Source organism: Motacilla alba, chromosome 19 (assembly GCF_015832195.1).
Source record: "Motacilla alba alba isolate MOTALB_02 chromosome 19, Motacilla_alba_V1.0_pri, whole genome shotgun sequence".
NCBI classification, from domain to species: Eukaryota; Metazoa; Chordata; class Aves; order Passeriformes; family Motacillidae; genus Motacilla; species Motacilla alba.
In genome coordinates, this window is record NC_052034.1 from 5087960 (window position 1) to 5114852 (window position 26893).

A 26893-nucleotide genomic window follows, 5' to 3' on the forward strand; every position below is an offset into this window, starting at 1 on the left:
ACCTCTTTCACCACCATGCTGAACCCAAAATCTGCGTTTTTATCCCACAAATTTCATCCCTCAGGAGTTCCCACAGCTCCTCTCCCACTGCAGGCCCTGCGGCAAAAACCAGCCCCGGGCCTGGACCAACCCTGGGAGGCTCAGCCTGCAGAATGAACACTGAGAAAATTAAGAAAAGCAAGATTTTACCTCATGTTTCCCACTGGAAAGCCTGGAAAAGCAGGCAGTTCTTTAATTAGAGCCTCCAAACATTTTGGGAAGGCAACACTGCCAGCAACACCTCCCCGGCTGTGGAAGCACCCGCCCCAGCTTGAGAAGAAAACACCACGCATTTTGACACCTCCCTGTATTTTTATTTTTTTTTTTTTTTACCTGCCAGGTGCCAGCAGCTTTCATTTCATCTGCTTTTTAAAAAATTTTATTTTTCATTTTTAAGCACTGCAGCAGCCCCCAAAAGCAGAGGGCACCCTCAGGGATGAGGGGGGGTTTCCAGCTCCGAGGCCTCCCTGGAAGAAGTGGCGTTGAAAAGGAAACAATGTGCTAAAACCGTGAGGGGGAAGGACACGGGGCTGGCGTTTTGTGCCGCAAATTTCCTCTAAAATAACCCTGCAAGAGACAATTCAAGCTGTCTCCAGCCTTATCCCAGCTGAACTGTTGGGGAAGTGAAATGATTCACAAGAGGAACGTGGAGAAGCTGAGAAATAAATTTAAAAAATAAAAATAAAACCCACAAATTTTTGCTGGTTCAGGTGTGTCACGGCCATCTTGCCTCTCCAATGAGGTTTTTTGAGGTTTTTGATGAGGTGTTTTTCCCCTCAAGCAGCTCCCAGACCTCCAGATGGCCGAGGGAAGCTCAGGCCTGAACTTCCCATCAAACCAATTCCTGAATAATTCAGCCCGAAGGAGTTCAGCTCAGCAAACCCAGCCCATCCATGCTGCTACAGGAATATTTTAATCCTTTCTCCACATCCAGCTCATCCTTCCATGGCCATCCCGACCCTTTCAGCCCTTTTTCTTCACAAGCTCAACTCCCAAGCCCTGCAGGTCCTGGGATATTTCTATTTTGAGGGGTTTAATGAATGATTTAAAGGACATGATTCCTGCACACATCAACTCTGTAGATAAAAAATTATATATAATAATAAACAAAATTCCCATTTCAGAGCCCTCCTAAGGCACAGGATGGGCTCCTTCCTTCTGCATATCTCATTCCCGTAGGTGAGACACAAACTCTGTGCTTCAGGAACCCCCAGTTTTTAGGTTTTTACCCAAAACTCTGCAATTCCTCCCCAGAGCAGGAGAAGGCACTTTGCTGGTGCCACGCCAAGGGCTCCAAACAAAAGCTCTCAGGAAATAATTGGAAATAATCAGGAAATAATTGCAGCTGACACACACACCCTGGTGGGACTGAGCCCAAGAGCTTGTTTGGAAAGGGAATCAGCGTAAAAATCAGCTTAAAAATAAGCTTAAAAATCAGCCTGAACCTCGCTGGAAAATGGGGAGACCCCCAGGGTGAGGGGATTAGCCTGGCGGAGGGATGATGCCAAGAATTCCTGTGGGATGCTCCCTCTGCCTTGGGATAATATCTCTGCCCTGCACCCTCAGGAATGATGGAAAAAAAGCAACAAACCCCTTTGGGCAGATTCTGCTGCTTCCAGGGGTGAAGCACTTCCCACAACATCAAAATCCAGGCCAAAAGCTCTTTCTGCCACATCTCCATCAGTCTGCATCACGTCACTCATGGAAGGTCAAGGAATATAAAGCTGATTTTTTTTGTGGTCAGAGGGCAGGGAAACCTCAACCTGCAGAGCCTGAATCCCACAGGGCTGGGTTTTGGGAAACCCCAAGTGCCCTTTCCATGGAAAGGACATCAACCAAGCACAAAAATTGCATTTTCTCACCACCAGAGCCCAATCCCAGCAGCAAACGCTCCTGAAATAACACACAGGAAAAGCATCACACAAGATGTGGCCCCTCTAACATCCACAGCGGGTGGGAATGTGCATTTTTTATCTGGTTCTCAAACTCTGGGAGGAACACTGCATGGCAGGGCTGGGGAGATGAGACAGACCACACACACACAGAGTCCAGCCTTCCCAGCTGATGCTGTTGGCAGGAAAAAAAGCTGGGATGTGCCCTTTTCCTGAGCACTGAGCTCCCAGCCAGCTGATGAATGCTGGCGAGGAGCCCCCAGCTGAGCTCCTAGAGATCCATCAGCCACACATCTGGGAATATCCAGGAATCTGTTCCCACCGCCACGATCTTGCACCTCTACAGCTCCTGCAGAGAGAGAATCCTGGGTCACACACAGCAAAAATGCTGTGGGCAGCACCTAAATGGATCCCTTGAGATTTTAGCTGTTATATTTTCATATATTTGTAATCCTGCAGTTCTTTAGTGTGTAACTGTAAACTCCATATTCAGTGTGAGCTCCTGTTCTCCCCTTTTGGTTAGACAGAATTCCTGTCCAGGCCTGGGAATCAAGGACACCTCACTGCCTCAGACCCTGAGAAATGTAAATAAAAGTGAGTTGGGGGGAGCAAACTGGGGGTAAATAACTTCATAACCTGAAGCTGTAATTGGAAGATTAACCCCCAATATGCAAATGGACCAAAATTATAAAAGTATAAAAACCCGTGACCCCACATCCATTTTGGGGGACTTCATCTGCCCTAAAATGTACCTGAAGGCCCTTCAATAAACACAAATAAACTGCTTTTTATTGCCTTAATTCTGTCTGGCCTCTGTTTTTAGGCGGCCCAGAAAGGCATCAAAATCAGCTCCTGGGAGGAGCAGGAATGCTGCACAGGTCCCTCTTCCCCTTCCATCCACGCTGGAAAGCTCTGAGGAGAGGTTGTGCCCTGCTGAGCAATTCCAGGCAGCAGCCTCGGGATGACTCAAGGAGCTCACAAAGCCCAGCTTTGCAAGACTCAGCTCAGGGGAGCAGATTTTGGGCAATGCCTTCCACTGGATCGTGTCCTCTCCAAGCTGGCAGAGCCCCAGCACAATTCCTGACCTTTGGATGAGTCGTGGAGCACAGGAGGGATGCAGGGAGGGCTGGGAGCAGGGGATTTCCCTGCCAAGGGCCTCTTTCCCCATCATTCCTGCTCTGCTCCAGCCCTCTGCAGAAGGAGAGGGCTGCTGGGAGGAGCTGGAGATCAAGGGGATTTGAATCCCTTAACAGATTTCAGCTGGGAATGGGATTTGTGGCACTGCGCAGTCCCCAGCCAGCCCTGCTCCAATGGGATTTGCTCAGCAGGAAAACAAGGAAAAGAGGCACCAGCCAAGCCCTGTGTGTCCCCAGAAAGGATGGGGTGGCCCAGGCTTGTGCTGGGGACCACCAGGCTCCTGCTGCTCTGGGTGAAGAAATGGGAATTGGTCAAACCAGTGTGATAAATGAGCAATGTGATGGTTTAGTCTCACAATTAAAAGGCAAATATCATGTATATATGTTAAGAGAAGTTTTCTAGATTTATAGCTGTGTTTTACCCCCTCGTGCTGTTATTAGGGGGTGGCCTGGGTTTGGGACATTTGGGAGGGTCACTCGTTACTGTGGCAGCAGCTGAGCTCCAATCAAGATTTAAGGAATCATCTCCACCACTGGGCAGCACAGAGGGAGTCAGTGGGCAGAACTTTGGGAGGGGCTAAAGGGTTAAAAGGTGAGACCTCCATCGTTTTCCCACATGGTGGGAAAAATTCCTTGCTCCCAGCACCATAATATTTTCTCTATTCAGTCTTCTGTTGTATTTTTGATAAGGTTTTAATAAACCTTTTAAATTCCCTGAAGTGAGTGTCATTTCTCACACCAGGGATAACTGGGAGCAGGCAGAGGCTGGGAGTTGGGATTTGTGTCCTGCCAAACCTGCAGGGAGCCCTGATCCCGTGGCTGAGGCATCACCCAGCACCTGTGCAGCCCCTTTCACCACTCCTGGGCACCTTCCTGGCTTTTCCGTAGGGCAGAGGGATTTCACCACGGAAAAACAACCCTGGGATGAGCAGGGCCGTGGTTCCACTGCAGATAAATAACCCTGGAGTCACTGCCTGCCCTCCCTGCATCACCTCATGGGCAAGATTTGGGTCCCCAAACTGGATTTCAGGGCTGCTCCAAAGGAGAGGAGGAGGACGCAAAGGAGGTGATCAAGATGTTACAGCAAATTAATTTGTTTTCATTAAAAAATGAATCCCTGCTACTCCTCCAGGAGCAGAATCCCTGGGGATGGACAGAGCCCTGGGGGCTGCACCGGGGCCAAGCACCGTGGAAAAGAGGCCAACGTTAATGATTAAAGAGCCCTGGTGAAGGATTCCTGCTGCAGCACAGCAGGGGAGTGACCCAAATTAGAACAATTAGCCATTGTCTGGGGGCTGCGAGGAAGCAACAGGATTTTCTTCCCCCAGCGTTATTACACAGTTCCCACATTTCTGTCACTCACAATCAATCTGAAGTCAAAACGTGCTGTCCTGCATATCTTAAAAATGAGAACTCCCTGGCCTCCCCAAATCCATTAAAAAATTGTCAGATTTTTTTCCCCCTCCCCTTTTGTGGTTGCTTTAGAAGACTTGTCACACTTGTAACATCCCTTTCTGGGCGCTGCAGGATTTGCAGCTGTGAGGCACGAGCAGCTCCGTCCAGGCACAGACCACACTTATCCTGGGAACCCCATTCCCTGCCCAGGAAATATATGGTGTGGGGATCCCTCAGTCAAGATTTTTGCTTTTCATGCAGTTCAGCAGACAATGAACCTTAAAACATGACCTATTTCACCTTTAAAATAAAGAGAATGAGATATTTCCTTCCAAATCCTCCTCCTTGGGTTTTTTTTCTTTTGTCTTGGATGATCAGCTAGGACAATAGGATAATAGTTTGGATTATTAAACAAAAAAACCTCAAGTGGTTGAAACACACACACACACACAAAAAAATGTTCACATGATAAATGGAATTATTATCCAGTTAAACAAAGGCATAAAAGAGTGAGACATGCCCTGGGAAGCCCCAGGGGAGAGAATCCTCAATGGCTTTAATGTGTATCCAATCAGTTATCCCAAATTAGCAGGAGGCAAATCCCCAGGGACTCGAGCTGGGGTAGGGACAGACCTTGGGGTTTGGAAAGGATGAGAGCAAAACAAAGAGGAAATGTGGAAATGGCCCCATGTGTGAGGGCTTCACACCCTGTGAGATCCCCACAGTGGGAATGGAGACCCCCAAACACCCCCTGGTGTCAGGGAATCAGGGAGGGAAGGCCGTGTCCAGCACCCCCAGTGCACAGAGGATGAACCCCACAAGCCCAGGCCAGAGCTCTGCCCACCCCAAACCTGCAGCTGCGGCCCCAAAACGGCTTTTCCTGCTCCCCCGGCTTTAATGGGATCCGAATTTACGACTCTTCCCTTTTGATGTTGTCACGAGGGGCTGAAGTCATCTAATGATTTTCTGCTTTGCTTTTTCCCTTCCCTTTCTTCTTCTTTTTGTCCCTCCCCCTCTGCTCTCAGAGCATGGGGCTGAGCTCAGCCTATTGTTGCTTGCAGACATCTGTGCTGCAGCCAGTCCCAGATTTCCCTTTGCAAGTCCTAATGGAGTTTTCTCCAGCAAATCCTGTGAGATCAGAAGGTGGGAAAAGATTGAAATCCACCACCATTCCCAAAAACATCCCAAGAGACAGGAGGTGAACGCAGGGATTGGTGACTGTTCCTACCTACAACCCCATCCAGGTGTGCAGGAGGGGATCCACCCCAAGTTCCAAATCCCAAATCCCAAATCCCTCCTCTTTCATGGCCGAGTTCCTTGGGCAGGGCATGAAAAATCCCCCCTGGAGGAGCTCTCCAGGGAGGTGTCCTTAAAATATCACCGTGAGGGCCTTGCAATTCCCCTTCCCTCATTTCAGGCTCCTGTGGGAAGAGGATTTGGTGCGTGGAGGATGAGGGGTGATGTGGGTGATGCCCAAAGGGAAGCAGATGTTGGCATAGTGGAGTGATAGATCCCCCAAAATAAATTCTAAATAAAGTGACAACGTGGCTATAGGGCTGATCAATTTGACCACCCTGTAGCTCAGAGCAGAAAAGCTTTTGAAAATAAATCATGTCTGGTTTAATTCAAATTAGAGGAGGAACTTAAGCAATTTAATAAGGGCCATTTTAATAAGAATGAGGGGTTTTTGGGGGTTTTTTTTGGTCATATTTTGCAATGATTACTCTGGAGCCACAAGGCTTACACACAATCAGAGCCCAGCATCAAATCAGATCCTACATCACCTATTTTGGGGGGGGTTTCATCTCAAACTACTCCAAATATTAGGAAATCCTGGTAGTTTGTGGAAATCTTACTGAGAGAATGTTAAAAGATGCACAGAAACAGAAATAAAAGACATAAAAGCTGCAGAGAAACAATGCAAACCCAGCAAACAGCTCCAGATGCTGTTTGGATAGGGAATGCTGTCCACAGCAGAAACCTCACTCCCGTCCTTCTGCTTTGCTTGGATAGAGGTTTTACCACCAAAAATCCCCTCTTAAAGAATGTAAAAGAGGAAAAAGAGGTAAAAGAGGTAAAATCTGACCAAAATTTCCCTCTTGGGAAGGTAAAAAATGAAAAATGAAGGTAAAAGAGGTAAAATCTGAAGTAGCATAAATAAAAGCCAAAGAAAAAGGGCTTGGGTTTTTTTGGTGGTTTTTTTTTTTTTTTTTTGTCTGTTTTTTGGTTTTTTTGGGGGTTTTTTTGTTTGGTTTTTTTTTTGTTTGTTTGTTTTTAAGGAGGAGAAGAACCAATCTTCTATCAAGCAAAACTTAGATTTTGATAAAACCTTATTAGAAACCCCACTAAATTTCCCATCCAGCAGCACCCTTTTTGCACAGGAAGGAGAATTTTGGAGATGCTGATCAGAAAACTCACCCCATCCATCACCTGGCAACCCCCAAAGCCAGGTAGAAAACCATCCAGTGAAATTCCAAACCCAGGTCTGCAGGTAAGGACTGCACAACGAACTCAAAAAGGGAGGAATAATTAAAGGTTGTGGCTCTAATTAGCTGCAGAGCAGGGTGAGAATACAGACCCTGAGCAGCACTTCTGGCCCTTCACCACCTTTTTGGAGCAGCCTGACACTCTGGCAGCTGAAGGTGTCCTGGAGCAGATGGCAGGGGCTCCGTGCCAGGGCAAAATTAACATTTTGTGGAGTCCTGCTTGACAGCAGCATAAAACTCAATGAAGGGGAAAGGCAGCAACTGGTGCAAAATGGGACTGGGCTGCACTTGTGGGCAGGAGGGCTCTGCAGGGACAGCCAGGCTGTCACCTGAGGGGACCTGCCCGGCCCATCTCCAGGAGGTCCCATCATCACGTTAACCCAGCACTGAGCACGGCACTTGTTTTAACTTCATGACTGAGCAAACCCCCAAATCCTCTGATTCCAGGCAAATCTACCAAAGGTGGAAACCCCAAAGGAGTGGGATTGTCACAGCTCCCCATCATGTCCCGGCTGCGGGGATGGGGAGGGTGCTCACCTCTCCCCAACACCAGCCAGGTTCATTCTTGAGCTCTCAGGAGAGGATTTGCTCCTTTTGCAACTCTTAAAATTCCAGTTCTGCCACCACAAACCCATGGGCATCCCACCAGCACCGAGTGCTCCCTCAGGACACCCAGCAATTAAACCCTGAATTAGCCCAAATTAGGAGCTGATGAAGCTGCAGCAGTGGCAGAACACTGAAAGGCAAAATCTGTAGAAACAAAGGGAAGGAGTGGAACCCAATTTTTCACATTTTCCTCCAATCTGCTTTGCTGAAAGACCAAAGTGCAAAGCCTCAGCCTCGGTGTTGACACACCAAAATGAAAAGCAATGTACAATGGGGCTTATCAAGAGAGGCAGAAGCAGGAGATGAACGGGATTGCAGCAGCTCAGGAAGTTGTTCCAAAGGATCCTGCAGTAATATTGCACTTGGAGTTCAGAGAAGCAATTAGAGAAGGCAATAAAATCCGAGGTGATAGACGGCTCTGAGGGGGATACGGAAGATAAAATTGCAAAAAAAATAATATCAGAATCTTCCCTGAGAGCTGCTGGAGGGTACCCAGCTCAGCTTCCACAGCAAAGGGGAATGGGAGCAGTGTGGGGAATAGCAGGGAGGTGTGTGCTGCATTTCCTGGCCCTAAAAACCTGCCTGAGGTGTGGGGAGGAGGCCTTGGAGCATCCCCGCTCCTGATAAACTGGACCCACTTGAGTGCTACAAAGTCATTATGGGAAGATCACTTGATGCCACTGGAAAGATCACTGGAGCAACTAAATTTCAATGCTGAATCCATCTGTATCCTACTGATAGAGCTGCCCTGAAACAAAGGGAACAGATAAAAATCCAGGAGGGATTACTCTGGATTTACTCATTACTCTGGAAATATCTCAGCAAACAACAGGTTAATCCTCGCAGCTGGTGCACAACAGAAGAAGAGAGAAACCCCCACTGGAATCAGAGTGCTCAGGGGATGATGGCACTCTCAGGAAAGGGAATGAAATCTTGATTTAAATGAGGATCAATTGGGTATTGCTATGCACTTCATGTCATCCCATTTGTTTTTCTTGTTTCACTTTGTAGCAGGTTTGTTTTATATTTGAAATTTCATTGCTTCTGTTTCTCTTCTGTCTCTTTGTTTACCTTTATTCCCTGATTTCTGGGAATTCGATGGGAATAATTTTTGGTCCTTTTCACTGCACCTCATTTCATCTCAGTCTATTTGGTTGTAGTCACTCCATTTCAAATTCTCTGTTGCTTTTTTTTTTTTTTTTTTAATTTCATTTTAACTTGATCATATCTCCTTTCTGGAGTGTTTGTTCCACTCTGTCCTCTGATTTCAAGATTTCATTCCTTTTCCTGAAAGATGGCACTGCCTTCCCCCTCAGCACGCACAGGGGAGATGAAACTCAGAGGAAAATTGGCTTTTCTTAGGGAAAATCCCCCTTGGAACTGCAGATCTCATCCCAGCAGGCACCACTCACCCTCCTCTGTCCCCTCTCTGCTTCCAGGGTGAAACCAGATGTGGCTTTTTGGGTTATTTATGTCCCAAATTCAGCACATCCCAGAGAGCCTTTCCCAGCCCGGATCAGCTGGGATCCCACGGGAAGCAGAGCCCAGGCCAGCCCCCCATGGCTGCAGGAGTGTCCCTGGGATATTTTTGTGACATTTCTGTCATTCCCTGGGGGTTCTCAGCCCTGGGAGCCTGGTGAGGGGCGGCAGGACCCCCTCACATCCAGTCCCTGCTAATGTGAATCCCAGGGAAAGGACACAAGGCTCAGCTCCAGCTCGTGAACCACTCACAGGCAGAGCACAACTGGGGATTTTCCGAATTTTTTTAAGGGAAAAAGAGGTGAGGAAGGAGCAGCCGAGGGTCTCCAAGCTCTCCCAGCAACAGCTCCGGGATGCAGCGGGGCTGGAGGGAGCAGGGTTCCCTTCCAAGTGCTCCAAGCAGATGTGAAAACACGGATGCAGACCCAGGAGCTGTGCTGGCAGGATGGGTGGCAAGGGGAAAAAGGAAAGTGACAGAGAAATTAGGAGGATTTAGCAAATTACCCATCGACTGCGGAGCTCTTTGAAGATGGGAAGGGTGGAATAAAGCTCTTAGAAATCCCCAAACAGCCCAAACTGGGAGATAATCACTTGCTGGACTTTGGCCAGGAATCCCAGTCCCTGCCATCGAGGAAGAGCAATCACTGGAAAGCCTCCTGGCACCTTCCCTATTTACAAAAACTCAGCTCTTTGCTTTTATTTCTTTCTTTTTCTTTCTTTCTTTCTTTCTTTCTTTTTTTTTTTTTTTTTTTTCCCGATTGAGACAGAGGGTGCCTCCCTTCTGGAAGGAGCCATCAGCTGGTGTTTCCCAGGGAAAGGAGGGCACATTCTGCCCCTGGGGTGAACCAGAGGGGGTTCAGAAGACCCACAGGGTCCCGAAACACCCCAAATCTGGGGGAAAGCATCTCTGCCCTGTGGCACAGCCAAACCAAGGGATGCAGAGCTGTCCCAGCGAGGTGACCGTGCTGGGGGCAGCCAAGGCAAGCTTGGAGCTCAGCAGCAGAGGGACAAACTTCTCCTTGCTCCAAGAAATAACCTGGCAAGGCAGCTGTGATGCTGCAGACAGGCTAAAATGCCAGGAGCTCTTCAAATTCTAGGATTAGCCCTAGAAACAGGAGTGCTTCCAAGCCCCAGAGGTGTTCTGAGTGCACAGCCCTTCCCAAATCCAGGCAGTGCTTCTCCCTGCTGTGAAATGCTGACAGGGCTCTTTATTCCGCATTCAGGGCTGGAGGGAGCTGCAAGGAAAGGGCTGCTGGAAGTCCCAGAGGTTTATCCTCAGTGCAGTCCAGCACCTCTGAACCCCCCTGCAAAGCCTGACTGGGGTACCCAGCAAAGAAGCTGAATTTTGGGGGATTTTTGGATTTTTCTTCAAGCCGACAGCACGAGGCAAAGGCAGGATTTGGGGCAGAGCCTCTGGCCATGGCACCAGCTCCATCCCTTCTGCAGATGCTGCAGGAGAGCAGCAGAATCAAAATGTGCCCTGGGCACTGCCAGCCTTCAGAGGTCAGGGTTGAAACATGGGCTGATTGTAGCCACAAAACTGCTCAGATTGGGGGTCACAATATTTGTTTAAACTCCTCTCACCCCCCTGGGCAGGTGGTGAGCAGCCTTTGCTGCCTGGACCAGTTCAGATGTGGCCACAATCAATTCCTCACCCATCAGCAGAGGTTTATCAACAGAGAGGAAACCACTCCTTATGGAAGCCCTCAAAGTTTCCTTTTGGACACTCATTTCTGCAAACCCACATTTCCAGCAGAACATTTTCCTGCTTGGTGTTCCCACAGCTGTGAGTTGGGCTAGAAATGCATCTCAAAACCCCCAGCCAAGTGCCAGCTCTCCCCTCCAGCCATCCCCTGGGCCGGGTCCCCACCACGCTCTCCTCAGGTGAATAAATCACCCTCCTGCCAGGGGCAGGGAATCCATACCCTCCCCTGCCTTTGAGGGAAATGATATTCTGATTAAAACCCAAACGAGCTGAACTCAAAACTGCCAATTACCAGCAGAAAAGATCAATAAAATGTGTTGTTCCTGTTTAATGAGGTGGCTGGTTCCTCATCTGCCACTTCCCTTGGGGACACCCTGGGAGCCTGTGGGTGAAGAGGTGCTGAGGAAAGACTGAACGTTGAACTGGGGAACTGCAGCCTCACCCACAGGTAACTGAAATATCTTTTCCAGCTCCTGGTTCATTTTTTAATCCTCTTTTTAATCTTTTAATCATCCAACCCACGTGATGATGCCCATCACCCACAGCTGGTGTCACCAAGATGGGAAGAAAGAGGGGAAGATGAGCACATCCCCTGCTGCGTGACGTGGCACCTGACATTTGGGAGGCACTGCAAAAATCCATCTCCAGGCTGATAAAAATCCACCCTGTGGCATTTCCAGGGCTCTGCAGATGGTTGGGAAAGGTCGTCCTGTTATTATGGGAGCTGAGCAAAAAGGGGGCCTGGCAATTCTGCCAGCTGGCTTTGAGATTTTGGGCTTAAGCAACCCAAAAAGGGATCAGAAAGATGAAAAGTTTGATAAAAGTCACCTTGGCCGTGCTGGGCTGGTTCAAGGTTGGATTTGATGATGTGAAATCTTTTCCAGCCTAAATGATTTTATGATCAGAGTGTCGTTAACTGGTCACATTTCCAATTTCATATGGAAATGGGGAGCACAGTCCTCAGGCTGGGAGGGACAAGGATCCAGGGGCTTCCTTACACCCCACAAGATTTGGACAAAGGAGGATCAAGCAGGGCTCAGGTCCCATTTCACACAAAAACCCAGTAAATTCCCAGTAGTGGCACCACCACAGCCCATCCAGACCTTGCCATTATTCCCTTTCAGATTTCGTGCTTAAAACCCCTGCAAAGTGCAATTTCCCCCAATTTCCCAGGCACTCAGCTCAGCTTCAGCTCTCACACAAAAGCTTTAGGGAAGGAACATCTCTCTTTTTGCAGAGCAAATAGCAGGATATCAAGTCAGCAAAGAACCAGAGCTGCTCTCAATGGGGTCTGAGCTTTCCAGATTTTTCCTTCTTCAGGACATCTTCAAATATTGCAGATGTCCTAAATACCCACAAAGAGGGATCTTCACATTTGAAGCAAGACCAGCAAAAACCACAAAACTACCCAGAAAGAGCCATTAATACAGAACTAAGTTGAATCCTCATCATCCCCTCTGCTTTTATATCATATTTTGGGGGTTTAGAGGGGTTTTGTTAATAGATCAGCTCCTTTTATGTTGCTTCTAAAAGCAGAAAACAAATAATGCTCAGTGTTCTAATAGCACTTAGGAATCTGAGAGCTCTGTGGGATTGTCCTTGCACACCTCAGAGCAAAAGGGAAAGGTAAAAATCTCACTGGGGTCGACAAGATCACTCTGAGCTGGAGTGTCCCTCAACGTGGCACCACTTCATACCCATAATTTCATCTCATAAGGCTGAAAACCAAACTTGATGTCAGGAGCTTGGAATGATAATTTGAATTCCAGCTCAAATAATAACACATGTGGCAGAGGAGCTGGATTATGGGGATATTTATTGGGGATCAAGGCCCTGAGCTGGTGGTCGTGGTGCCCTGATTATCTTCATCCTGCACAAACTGAGGTTATTAATACACTTTTTAGCCACATGGCACAGCACAGGGGGAGGGTAAATGAGAAGAAAAATGCTCGTTTTAGCCCTGATAGAAATAACACGTTTTAAAAAATGCAGGACATAAAAACCTCAGTATCATTTGTAAGTTAAGTCCTTACTCCACAGGGCTGAAGGAGAGTTAGAAATAGATTATTCCATCCAGGTCACAACCACCACTTTTCCTTTCCATGTTTTCTTGTTTTCATGGGTGATAGTTCCTGGAATCAAAGCCATCCCGAAAACCTGATCAGTTTAGAGCTCAGGCAGGAAAAGATATCAGAGCCAAGGATGTGGCCACACAGAAATTGCTCAAATGACAGGAAAACAGAGCTTCCATCCACCCAGGGCAAAATCCACTTTGCTTCCACTCTCCAGCTGCTTAGAAGAGCTTTAAAAAACTCTCCCTGTCCCCTTTTATCTTGAATTTCAGTGGGGAAGATGAGGATGATGTTCCCTGTTGCACACAACAGGGAATTATCTCAATCCCAAACTGAGATATTTGTCCAAATCCACTCCCCTGTGTTTGAACAGGGTCACATCTTCCACCTGAGACCTGGAGGAGCTGCTGCCCAGGAGCTGCAGGAGAATGGCCAGGCAAAGCTGGATTTTGGGATGGGGCTTTGCTAAGCTGCTCTGCCAGCCTTGCCCTGCCACAAAGCAGCAGGATGGGGATCAGCAAAGCCAAAATCTCACTCTGGGCAGCCTTCAGGGCTTGGAGAAGCTGCCAGGTACATCCCAGGGGTTGCAGTGAAACAGCACAAGGGCACAAGCCCCAGACCAGCCTCGCCCAAGGCTCCACTTTCCCTTTCCCTCAGTGCTTATCCCAAATCCAACAAGCCCTCAAGCTGGAGGGAAGCCTGACTCACTCCCTATCACAGCCATCAGTCATCCATACACGTGGCTTTGGTGTGTGGAAAAAAAGGAATTGCTTTAATTTTCCAACAGTTCATGGCCAGATATCCCTGCTGGCACAGAGAGCTGTGAATTTTTCACGGGGGCCCTTCGCTCCTTACTCAAAGTTTGTGTTTTCAGCTCCTTCTCACTGCAAACCAGAGCAGCTGCAGGAGATTTGGGGCCTCCTGGCTGCTCCATCCCACAGCACATGGCTTTGCTGGGGTGTTTTGTCCCCTTCTCCTGGCCATGGGGACAGGCAGATGTCATCCTGAGGGCAGCAGCCACTGATTCCTGGCACTGGGTTTTGGGAAGTGGCTTTGGAGCTGAGCTGCTCTCCAAGGAACTTTTCCCACGAGGAGAGAGGCAGGGAGATAAAAGACTGGCTATGGGAGAGGAAACACTTGTTCAGATGTCTTTGATCCCCCTTTCCCTGCTGGAAAACTTCCTGCACAATCTGAGTTTCCTGAACAGCAAATCTGCCCCTTCCGAGGCCTCAGGAACCCCAAAGGTGACAAGAGCTGCACTCCAGGACCTGGGTTTCCTTGAGCAGCATTAAGCACGTCTGTAATGGGACCAGATCCAACCCCTGACTTCCAAAGGATCTGGAAAGAAGTTTTTCCTTGGCTCCTTCCACACCCCAACCCATGGGCCAGGCTGGGACCTCAGCAGAGCCTGGGAGCAGCAATGCAGCCCTGCACCACTGCCTGGACACCCACACAAAGCTCACCCAAACATTTCCACCTCCCAAATTCCTCCTTCACAGCACTCCAGCCTCCTCCAGCACAAGTTACAGCTTTTGGTTTGGGTTTGCTGGCTGGAATCAGCATCCCCTGAGCTCCAGAGCCACGCTGGGGAGCCCAGGCCAGTTCTTCCTGGCCCTACAGACTCAGGCCGTGTTTACCCAGGGCTTGGAAAAACGATTCAACTTTTATTTTAGCTCAGAGGAGAGACCAAGGGGTCACCTTTAAGCTAAGAATGGTATAAATAGAAGCTGAGTGAAAAAAGCAATGTACAGAGAGTCAGGAGAGCCTCTCCAGGAGGGAGGAGGGAAGCAGGACCCCATAACCCTGAGCAGGGACATGTTTCAAAGAGAAGGGTAACAGGGACGGGGGTCCAGGTCAGCTCCATCCACCCCTGGATGGATAAGGACAAGCTCCCAGCTGCCTCAACATATATATTTATGTATATTTGTGGCACTGGATGCAGAGCAGAAGCCAAAACTTCTGCAGCACTCCTGGCCCTGAGTGTTCTCCTGCTCTCACACATCGTGCCAAGCCTCTGTCAAAGTGAAGTAAGTCTGAGGGAAGAGAGGGCTGGGAGCTGGAAAATAACCCTGGTGACTAAAGCATGCAACTTTCCGGGGACTCACAGAACATCAGTATCTCAGGAAACCACCACGAAACACTGGGATGAAGTTACTTTTCACTCAGCTGCCAAAAAAAAAGGGTTTAAAGCACAGCACCCAAACTTGAGCAAGGCAAAGCCACGAATGAGGAGCTGCAGCACAGCCCTGCTGCTGCTGGAGTTCTTCTCTGTCACCTGCACAACTCCTGCTTCCCTCTCCAAGGGAACACCCATCCATCCATCCATCCATCCATCCATCCCTCCCTCCCTCCCTGGTGTGGTGCTTTGAGCCGTGCAAAGGGTGTGGAGAGCACCAAGGGCATCCAGAAAGCATCTCCTGCAGAGCAAGAGCCTCAGTGCTGCACAGGCTGATTCATTTGGGGTTTTGCCAGCACACAGTCCCAGGATGGTCAGGCTGGAAGGCCCAGATTTCCCAGCACATGGCACAGGATGGTGTCCAGACAGCTCTGGGATCTCTCCAGAGAAGGAAGGCTCCACTCTCCACACCCCCTCTGGACAATCTGCTCCAGCTCTTGCCTGCAGAGGGAAGAAATTCTTCCTCATTTTCAGGTGGAGCTTCCTGGGCATCAGTTCCTGCCCGTTCCTCCTGTCCTGTTGCTGGGTCCCTGCACACAGGGACAGCCAGCAATGAGGGCCCCTCTCAGCATCTCCTCTCCAGGCTGAACAGCTCCAGCTCCCTCAGCTTTTCCTTGCCAGAGATGCTCCAGTCCCTTCATCCTCGTTGTCCCCCTGCTCTGGCCCCACTCCAGGAGCTCTCCGTGTCCTGAGGAGCCCAGAACTGGACACAGCTGTCCAGATGTGCCTCACAGGGCTGAGCAGAGGAACCAGGACTCTGCATCTCCCTGCTTACCCTGGCACTGCCTCCTCCACAGCCTTTGGTGCCAAAAGAAACCTGCAGGGGCACAAGGGAGAGCAGGAGCTCGGCACTGGAGCAGCTCCAGGCCCAGGAGTGGCCTCGGGGTGTTTTTATGGGGAATACAGAGCTCTCCTCCCATGGCTCACCCTCAGGAGGAGAAACCAGCTTAGTCACAGTGCTCTGGAAAAGGACAGCCTCAGCAGGGGAACGGGGCCTCTCCGCCTGGAAACGCGCCCGGCACGAGAGCAGCTTTCTCCACTTTCCCAGCTCATGGGGGAGGAGGAAGGAAAGGATCTTCTTCTCCACAGGAAAAGGGATCCATGGATGTCCCTGCACAGCACAGGGGTGTGGCTCCATCTCGATCTCACGCTGTAGGACATGGACAGCCATCCTTGGTCTCTGGAGGTAGAGATTCAGGTCCCTGCTGTCCCCTCCACCCTTCCCAACACCTTTTACTGAGGGCAGAGAGTTTTGTGAAGCCCTTCAGAGTCAGACTCACACCACAGCCCAGGCAGACCCAGCCCAAGCAGCACCTTTGTGGCTTTGCCTCACAACATGAAAGAAATCTGTACATTCTTAAATAAAAAAGCAATTTCCCTCCTTTTCAAACACTGGTGGAGGCTATAACTGAGTAAAACATCCACAAGAAGCAGCAGTGAATGACTCCATCCCTTGAGACACCCTCACAGGAAATTAAAGACCCGTTATTAGCAGCAAATACAGGAGAGTGGTGCCTGCAGGTCCATCCACCCATGGATGATCCCTTGCCACACACAAGCCAAAAGGAGCACCAACATTGGCCAAACATCACTCGTTCAGCTGGAAAACGTGATCCTCTTGGTCCAGACCCACCCAGAACTGGGAGGATTTTCCCCTGGCACTCCACATTCCCGGTTTGCCAAGGCAGCAGAGCCCCAGAGCGTGAGGAGACCGTGGCACCTACTGGTTTGGGGCAGTGGATGTATCTTGCCAGGCTGATGATGAGGTCGTGGGTGATGGGATCCACCAGGTTTCGGAAGCTGGCGTAACGGTAGAGGACATCATCCAGAGAGGTGGACTCCATCCCTAAATCCTGCAGGAAACAGGGCAAAGGAGCAAGGTTAGCTGGGAGAGAAAAGCCAGTGGTTCTTAAAGTCAGCCCCCACTGGAGGAGGAGCCAAGGAGGAAATGATCCCCAGCAGCTCCCACTGAAAACGCTGTTGGAGGGTTCTTGTTCTTCATGCAGTTTTGGTGACAAAGAGAAGGAAGGGACACCTTGTGTCACCTTGAGGGAAGCTGCACTCCCGGCCTTCACCTGCTCTGCAAAGAGGCTTTAGGGCTGCAGGATCAGCCTCATAAACCCACTGGGTCAATGACACCCTTGCAACAGGATAAAATCCAGGATGACCCCGGAGAGCGCCACACAGAGCTGCAACTGCAGAATAAACGCAGCACTGGAGGAGTTCTGGGGCTGCACAGGGCGGGAGGAACGAGCCTAAAACTGCAGCACTGCAACAGGAGGATGGACTGGAGAGAGGGAAGAGCAAAATGCTGGGTTAGACTGACTGGGAAGGAGTGGAAGACTGGACAAGATGTGTCAGGAGCAGTTCAGGTGTTGCTGATCCTGCCCCAGGCATGGGCCAGACCTCCTGAGCTCCCCTCCAAGGCTGATTTCTATGGTTTGGATTTCTTAGACTGGATAATTTGAGGAATTTTAGCAGAGAACTCCCCGTATGGAATACATCAGTGCACAGGGATGGGGAGGGGAAGGGTTATACACAGGGTGCTCCTTTCACCTCAAATATATTCATGTGCATAACACCCAAATAATCTTTTTATTCCTTTTTGAACTTCTTTTACTTCCCATGGAGCTGGTGGCACCCGGCACAAAGAATTTCCTCCTGGCAAACACAAGCCAATAACACTTTGGCACCGTGCAATAAATAAAAGCTTGTCCTGAGCTCAGAGATGCTCCAGCCCCAAAAACCCCATGGGAAAGCACACTGCTTGTAGGTGTGGATGCTCTGTGATTTCAGACAGGTTGAAAATAAACATCTACGCTTTAAAAAAAAAATCCATTGTGCCTTCAGACACAGCAGCCCGAGGGATCTCACATTACAGCAATTACAGCTCAGGCCACAAACGAGGTGACAAGTGTTTATCCCACTGGTTTCCTTGGTATTTTTAGGATCAGCCCCGCAGCACTGCCTGAGTTAACACCAACTCCTTGACTGCAAACAGGTTATTTAGTAAAAAAAAAGGGCCGAGGCAGTTAAAAAACACACACGTGTGAGGCTGCCCAGTTGGGAAAATCAAGTGGCCAAACTGATTTCTGGTCTGTCCCACGGCTTCTGACAAATTACTATTTACAACCTATAAAAATTATATTATACAAATTATATATATTATATTATACAAACTACTATTTACAAATTTATACAAATTGTTATTTTTGTTCTTAAAAAAAAAAAATAAATCTCAGTGTGGAGAGAGCCTGGGCTCCTTTGCAAGAAGAAGAAGAAATAGAATTGTGGAGGGAGATGCTCAGAGGAAACTCCCTTTCTTCCAGGGAGAGAAGCACCAAACAGCAGCATGGATGTCACCTTCCCAGTTTGGTGAAGCTCAGCATTAGGATTAAGCAAACATCAGATAAAAGCTGGATTTGGTCCATGATCTATGGCAAACACCAGGCACTACCAGACAGCCAATCTGGGGACTTGGGACAACTCACTGGGACCTCTCAGCATCAAACCAGGCTCAGCATCTTGCCCCTCAAGCAACTCAAAACTCTTCACCGTTTTCTCCTCAGCTAAAATGAAAAAGTCCAGCTCATAAATCAGAGAATTTCTCCTCCTCTCTCCTGGGAGAACTTTACATTTTCCACATGGAGCGTTCCCTCCTGCCTCCTGGTACTCACATTCTTGAGGCACAGATGTCTTTCTCAGCTGCTCCCCAAACCTCTCTGCCACACCAGCGTTGTCTCTTTTCCACCACACACAATATTTTAAAGCCTCTGAAGGCTGAAACTTGTTCGAGGCCAAGTGATGAGCTCATCTGCAATTTAATAACTTAACACCAGTTCATGCTGTCAGCAGCAAATCACCCATCACTGGCTTTGCAGAAACGCCCAGCATCTGGCTCCAGTCACTTTTTTTCACCACGTTCCTTTTTCCCAGGGGGTTTTACCTGCATGGCAAGGGCAGATTTCAAATCAATAAGGGTTTAAAGTGATGAGATTTATGAGCCAGGCAATCTGTTCTCTCTCAGGGCAGATTTGAAGGAGTGCTCAGGAGTGGATCTAAACCCCTGAACTCTGGGGTGCTTTGTTCAGGTGTGGCAGGAAAATGGGAGCATCTCTGCAGGAAAAAGGGGAATTTTCAAACAGAAATCCCCCATGACTTCTCTGCAGTTTATCCCGTTTGTTTCCAGCTTTAGGAAGCTGAAAGCCAAACCACTGATCCATCCTTATCCACTGGAAGGAAAACTTCCTGCCACCAACCAGCTGAGCCTCCACAGGAGCAGGGTTCTGCAAGTCTAGCAGTGTAAAGCTATCAGTTTAAAAAAAAAAAACAACAAAACCACAAAAAAAAATCCCCAACCACCTACCCCACTTTGAGGGGTGAATTTGAAATTTCTATCCAAAAATCCAGCAGAAAAAAATGTAACGTGTTCCTCCAGCAGCCAGCAATAGAAATTCCCCAGCCACAGCCATGAAAGATATAAAAAAAAACCCAATTATTTTTGAAAAGAAAACCCCAAGCCCAGTGAGAGGCACAGGGATGCTGTGCCCAACCTGTTGTTTGCAGCAGAACCCACAAAACCAGCTCTTTTCCCCCAGAACTCAGAGCTCACCCATCACTCTGCAGGCCAACATCACCCAAGGCAAACATCTGGGAGCTGCAGCCCCAGCTTTTCTTTCCCTCGTGAAAAACAACTTCTTATTCCTTTCTGCTGTCCAAAACTGCAGCTCCCAGCCTTTGGAAGCTCCAAGTTGTGTTTCCACGAGTCCCAGCATCCCCCAAGCCACACGGAGCCATAACCAACCACAGCCAAGCCCATTTTTGCTTATTAAACTATTTATCACTGCAAATTGAATTGTAATTAGGGGAAAATGCAGCAGGTCCCTGTGAGGAGTCATTGAGAAAGCAGCTTCTGCTGTTGTTGTTTTCACTAACACCGAGTTACTGCTGCCCAAATGAGGTTCCTGTGCAAAAAAAAAAAACCTCATCACAGCTGCTCACAAATATCCCAAGAGCTGCTGGTTTGGCCAGCACCTCTTCCAAAACTCCTTTATCTCCACTAAATTCAGGGCAGCATCCTGAATTTCCAAGCAGGGAGGTTGGTGTTGTAAACAAGAGTCAGGCACTGAGGCAAGGAAGGATTAATTCAGTGTTCCATGCATCATCTGCTCCAAGTTATCTGGGAAAAATGATTCCAGCAGGTGGGATTAGTGTGGGGAGGGAGGTCAGCTCAGACAGAGGGCTGGGATGTGACTCAGCCCCGTGTTTTTCTGGATGTTGGACACAACCTGTGTCCTGTGAGGAAAATCCAACCACTTCCTCCTACTCTGCCCCAAAAAGATTTTAAAGGCAGGAATCAATTTCTGGTTGAGAGAAGAGTAAAGCACCCCAAAGGTAATGATGTCACAACATATTTTGGGACAAAAAAAAACAGCCCTCAGCCACACAGAGATGATCAAATTTGCACTTCTGAGGAGGGCAGGCAGCCTTTGGGAGCTCAGCACACCTGCATGGGGCATCCCAAAAGCCACCCTGGGAACCTCCACACAAACCAGCAACTGCTTCTGCAGATTTCATGTCCAACCCACCAGCCTGGAGTAAAATCAGAGTTTAAATATTCTGTTTCACAGAGTTAATATCAGTTTGGGAGCCACAAATGGCTCATTCAAGCACCGAGGGTGCAGAGAAAGAAAGGAGTTGATGCTTCAGGGAAGGAGCAAATATTTCCCTGGCAGACTGACTCAAATAATAAATGGTGGCAGCTTGAACCCCCTCCAGGAGGCTGGAATTGGAGGAACTTGGAGAGATGGATTAATGGGCAGAGATGTGATGCTGCCAGCCAGATAATAAACAACAGAGAATAGGAGATTTGCAGAAAAATGCTCTTTTATTTCATACTGCCAGGCAAAGGCAATGACTCCAACTGGAATTTGGCCAGATCACAGTTAACATTTCTTCAGGAGAGTGCCTGTGGATGTTTAAGGAGGATGGCCTCAGCTCTGCTGATTTACAGAGCCACTGGGATCCCAGGAAAAGCTTGGAAGTTCAGTTTGGGTAAGGTGACTCCAGGATTTGCTTTGAACAGCTCCAGCAATTCCCATCCACCACTGCCTTAAACCCAACTCTGCCTTGAGCTCACCAAATCTCATCCACTCATCCCTCCTAAAGCAGCAGGAGCTGCCCAAATCCTGGTTTTCCATCCAAGCCTGGGGCTGGGGCTCCAGCTGGGGCTCCAGCCCCAAGCCAGGATCCTGCTGGTCATGCAGAGCCTGCACCAGATGGCTCCTGGTGGCACTTGTCACTTATTCCTGCTGCTCCCAGACGGATGGGTGACAGCCCAGCCTGCCAGCAGGCTCAGCCCAGAGGCACAAGAGACTCTTTAGAGCCCTCCCAAGGAGAGCAATGCCACAAAGTTTTCCTCCTGCAAGGGGAAGAGGCAGAACAAGCTGCAGGTCAAGGAGGATTTGAGCAAAGCACAGCTGAGGGGTCACTCTCCCACCCCCTCAGCTCCACCCAGAGCCCACACATTCCTGGCTAAAACCCAAAGGAAAAGGTTCATGCATCAGCCCTGCACAACACCCACCCTGTTAACTCCAGTCTGGCTGCTGGGCCTCCCCTTCACAGCTCTGCAGTGAAGCACTAAATGAAAATATAACCAGTTTAATCAAATCTGTCACTTCCATCCTCGTGTGTCTGCCCTAAGAGCTTCCTGGAGCATCCCGGGTGCTGCCTGGAGTATCCAAACCACAGGTCAGGAGCAGAACTTCATCAATTCTCATAATCTTCATCAATTTCTCAATTTCTCATCCCTTTTGCCCTGTGACCAGTAGCTCTCAGGGCTGCAGAGGAACTCTGCCCCAGCATGGGGCTGATTCCCAGGATCAGCCAGCCTCACCCACATTGTGCTGCCAGATCCCAGCTGCAAAAAAAAAAAAAAAACCAACTTATTTTCACTTGCAAAAGCTTTCTGGATCTCTGCTGGAAAATGGACTTGGAGGACAGGCTGCCTGTTATCTCCTGTCAGGGAAGGAGCCAGAGCTGCCACCTAAGCTCAGTGTGCTGTCAATTCATATGAGGGTGGTGATTCATCCTGCTCGGAGACAGCTGGGCTGACTCAGTCCCTGGACGAGCTTGTCTCTCTCATTTACCTGCCAAGAACAGCCCCTCTAATTAGCTGATGCTAGACACTCAATGTTGAGGCAACTGGAGCAGGAAAATCCCCCTCGTGCTGCTCTCACCTTTGTTTCCCAGCACAGCGAGCACGGAGCTCTGCGTGGTTTTCCTGCCTCCTCTCCCAGCCCAAATCAGCCCCATCTGTTCTGCAGCTGATCACCCATCCATATTAGTTAGATTTTTATGATTTGCTTCAGTACCCCCTGGTTTTTTTCAGAAGTAACCCAAGGCTCAGACAACTCTTGTCCTTGGGAGGTGACAGGAGATGCCTGATGGCCACTAAAGATTTTTATTTGTGTGTGCAGCTCTGCCCTCACAAGCAGTAAATCCACAAACAACCCTAAAATAAGTATTTACAGGAACAAAAGAGAAAAGCAGAACTGGGATCCTTGCAGGAAAGGGGAAGAGATTCACAAGCAGAGGATGGCACTGTCAGATGGGGAGGAATCACTCACCCTCATCGTTTCCACTGCCTGAGAGAGAGGGGATGCTCTCAATGCTGCCTGGGCTTGCAGCAAGTGAGCAGCTCCTGGGACAAGAGCAGCATTCCAATCACACAATTCCCTGCTTGGAATCCCAGACCAGGCTCCCCACACCCCCTCCAGCTGGTGGGAGTTGTTGGATCAACACTGAGCCCTTGGTGCAGGCTGCTCCTCACCCCCACGTGCAGCATTCCATGAGCCAGACACCCCAGCTCTGCACATCCCTGCAAACATCTCTGCTGGGAAAAGAGTCCAAAAAGCCTCACCCAGATGGCCCAGGCTCAGTGATGAATCAACCAGCACCAAGGCTGGTGCTGCCTGTCCCTCCTGCCACCCCCTGTCCTTCCCCAGGTGACTCTGGTGTCACCACTCCTATTAAACACTGGGGAAGGGGCAGGGGTCTCACAGGTGATGAAGGTTCAGAGTTCAGGGGAATTGGGAGGGAAGAAGGAACAGATCCCAGCAAGGCAAGGAGCAGGATTTGGCTGTGGAAAGCCCTGCATGGCAGAACAGATGCTCTGCAGCTGGGCCAGATGGTCCCCAGCTGCTGTCAGGGATTGTGCCTGGGACAGGACACGGGATCCTGCTAGAGCTGAGCTTTGGCTGATGGGATGCAGGATGCAGGAAAGCTCAGCCCTGGTCTAACAGAGCAAATGAGACACTGGGAGTCCTCCCCTCTCACTGCTCTAATCCAGGCACCTTCTCCAAATCACCCTCCCCTCACAGCTAACACAACCCTGCATGAGCTGCCAGGCTCTGCCATTAATTCTAAAGCAGGCTCTGCTTAGGAAGCAATCAGGATTTATGCTCTTGGCCCAGCAGCTGTCACCAGCAGAGGCTTCAGGAGGAGGCCAGCGTGGCTCTCCTGATGTACAGCAGGTTAAAAGCCCTCTCTGAGCCCATCCTGACCTGCTGTTCCCAGGAGCAGGAAGAAACAGAAAGAATTGCAAATCTCACTTGAAACAACACATTTGCTTTTTTATCCACTCCAAAAATGTTGCTTTTGATGGCTCCCCTTGCCCTCCTCAGCCAGCAGAGCTGTTGCAATCCAACAATGGGAAAAAAAAAAGCTGAAAATATTGGGGGATTGATCAATGCAGCCAAAAATCCTGAGGTGGGGATTGCCCACAGCTACCCAGGGGTTTTGTTTTGATGCCCAGCCCTGGGAAACACTCCCACACCCTCCCCCAGAACCTGCAGCATCAATAATGACGTTCCTGCCTCACCTGGAAGCCTCCTGGACCCAGCAGAAATCAATCCACTCCTGCACACACAATGAGAGGCTGCAACCCAAGAACTGCTCTCTGAAAGCTGCTCCCACTTCCAAGGCCTGAGCTGATTATTATTGCATTAGCCATGGAGGGATGCATTGTTAATGCTCAATGGATGCTAAACTCTGCTTCAAAAGGATGGAATTTCGGGGTGGGAGACTCTAGGAATGTTTTGGCGTCCTTTAATAGGTGCTGGAATAAAGCCTCAGATATTTCTGATACAGAAAATAAGCATCAGTGATTCCTCATCACAGCTCTCTCCCAGAGTTATTCAATGGAAGTAATTGAAGGCATCTTTGAGAGACACAAATATTCAATTAACTCTCCAAGCTGGCTGCTGTGGAATAATGCAAGCATGACAAAAAGACAATTTAAGTGAACAAATTGCAGCTGACTCCCATAAAATCATGCCAAACCTTTTTTTTTTTTTTTTTTTTTTTTTTTGGCCCTTTACATCATTGCAGGAGCCTGGGTGGGAGTAGCACAGGGAAGAAATGGGTTTGGATCAATAGCAATACCTGCACATACCAAAATCCAGGCATATCCCTGGATTTTTACCAGCAAAGAGAGTGGAATTACTCAGAACAAGAATCTGGCTGAGTGTCACTGCAGGAATTAGGAGATTTTGTAGGTAAATATTCAGAAGGAACAAGATACAGAGAGATTTTAGCACAAAGCAAAAGAGGAGGAAGTAGGGTTGAACGAAACATTGAAATAAAAGCTCCCTGACCCTTTTTTGCATTAAATTTATCCTCAGGAGCAGCCTATTCCATGAAACCACTCAGTACCTTCCCAGCTGTTAAAAGGGAATTCCAGCAAAGGAGAAAAACCAACCCAATCCCACAGCACCAAACTCATTTTCTGAATTAAGACAAAGCAACAGGAGTGGAATAAAAAGAAAGGTTTCCCCAAGGAAGCCAGCATCACCCAAGTAATTAATATGGACAACATGAATTCCAATTCTTTCATTTGCAAATCCAGCACCCCCAGTTAATCTCCAGCATGGACAAAGTCCATTAATAAAGCAGATTCCTGTAATGGGATTCAAAGCAACGTCAAATCAATAAATAAAAAAAACCTTGTGTGGTTAAATAATCTACACTTTGCATAATAACATCAGTGCTGTGATGCTGGGTGGTTAAGTGGAGACGAATTCCAGAGCAATCCCAGCAGAAATACCCAGCAAGAAAATCAGATTGAGGTGGGAAAACCTCCCTGCTCAGGGGTGAAATCCATGAGCCAAGGGAAAATCTCCCTCACACTCCATGAAACCTCTCCTGAGCAGCCCCACACCTGGCTGGGGGCTCCCCAAGCAGCTTTTCCAAGAGTGAGGGGGGATGATTTCCCTTAAAATCCTTTCTCAACCCCTCTGGTCTCCCCCTGGCTGTCTCCTGTCCAGGATGTGCCAGGTCTGGAGCTCAGCAGCCCCTGGCAGGACCTTTCCTGTGCCCTCCACTGCCAGCTCAGGTGAATTTACTGACAAACACTGACCCCAGCTCATCCTGTTTCACCAACCCACTGCCTTTTGGGGCACCTTTGGTGCCTCACAGCTCCCTGCAGAGAGCATCCCCCTGACCAAAAGGAGAAACTGAGTCACAGAAAGCTAAACCCACCCCCCCAAACCGGCACTGCTGCCCTCAACACCCCCACTTCCAAACCCTTTCAGCTGGGAAGCCACAGCCCTGCTCTCCTTCTCCTCTGGGGTATCTCCTCAGGCTTGCCAAGTCAGAAAACCACTTAAATACCTGATTAACTACAAGCACATGTTTAAATCCCACTGGAGCCAAAGGGTTGGATTAGCAGAGTGCTTCATGCAGGTTTTCGTTAAGCAAAATTTCTTTCCTCCACCCAGTTCCCTTCCCAGGGAAGGACTGGGACAGCCCAGAGTGAGGTGCAGCTCAAGTGAGCAGTGGAAGAGGCATTTTGCACAAAATCAGGGAATGAGATCCCAGGGGACACAGGCTGGGCTGACCGAGAGTGCTCTGTCCTCCAGAGCCAGCAAACATTTCCAGTAAGTGCCATTAAAATTCTCTTTATTTCACCACACACCAGGCTCCAGAAAGGCCAGGGGGTGGTGGCGGCTGGTCCTGAGCCCCAGAGATGTGACAGATTAACCCAAAAATGGCCTGAGAGCCTCTGTGCTTGGCTGAGAAGGGAAATCCTCCCCAGGTTTCGCTGGGGGTGCTGAACAGACACAGGTAATAAAAACCACACAGACACAGAAAAGCTTTTCTGCTTTTCTGTTTGTGGGGTCTGGGTCCCCTGTGGGGGAAAGGGCTGCTCTCTGCACCCCCAAACCCACAGGACCCCCACAGCAGGCAAGGAGAAGCAGGAACATCCTTCCTGCTGGGACAGGCACCATCACATCCTGCTTTCAGCAATAAAAGGTGTCCATCCGCCCCCCCCCACCCCCAAATCCAAATATTTCTCCTTTGTTTGACAGCCAGGGCCATTAAACTGCTCTTGTTGATATTCCATTTCCCAGTGGAGATGCCAGAGCAGCTCGGGAGGGTGAGACACAAAACAAACCTTGGCCCAGGGAGCTTCTGCCGGGGAAGTGGAGCCTGTGATGGATCTGTGGCCCCAGGAGGAGAAGGAGCCACGAGCTGGGTGATGGAAACCACACCTGGAGCTCGCTTTGCAGGAGAGGATCCATGGCAAAGCTGCTGCTCCCACTGCTGTGCAGAGCTCAGTGCAGGATTAGGAGTTTCCTTCCATCTGGGGCTTCTACCCAGCCCTGACAGTCGGGGTGAGCACCAAGGGACACCCAGGAGCAAGGCAGGGAGCAGCTCCAGAGCAGGAATATCAGCAACGCATCCCTGTCTCCGTGCCCTGGGATATTCCCTTCATTCCCTACAACGTGACACCAGCCCAGGAAGTGTCCCCAGGGAGAAGCCTGGAATGCCATGGGTAACAGAGCACCCTGCTAATCCCTCCTGCTTCCCCAGGGCTGGCTGAGCCTTCCTGGGAGCGCTCAGCTG

The 26893-nt window shown here is 49.3% G+C and overlaps 1 protein-coding gene across 2 annotated transcripts in view; it reads right to left on the reverse strand.

Moving 5' to 3' along the window:
- LRRC75A (leucine rich repeat containing 75A) overlaps nucleotides 1–26893 on the reverse strand; it is a 65703-nt gene that overhangs the window by 26248 nt on the left and 12562 nt on the right. For both annotated transcript variants that reach the window (XM_038157710.1, XM_038157712.1), the window contains exon 2: nucleotides 16711–16839. In XM_038157710.1, the coding sequence (XP_038013638.1) occupies nucleotides 16711–16839 (129 nt within the window). The remainder of the gene's footprint in view (nucleotides 1–16710; nucleotides 16840–26893) is intronic.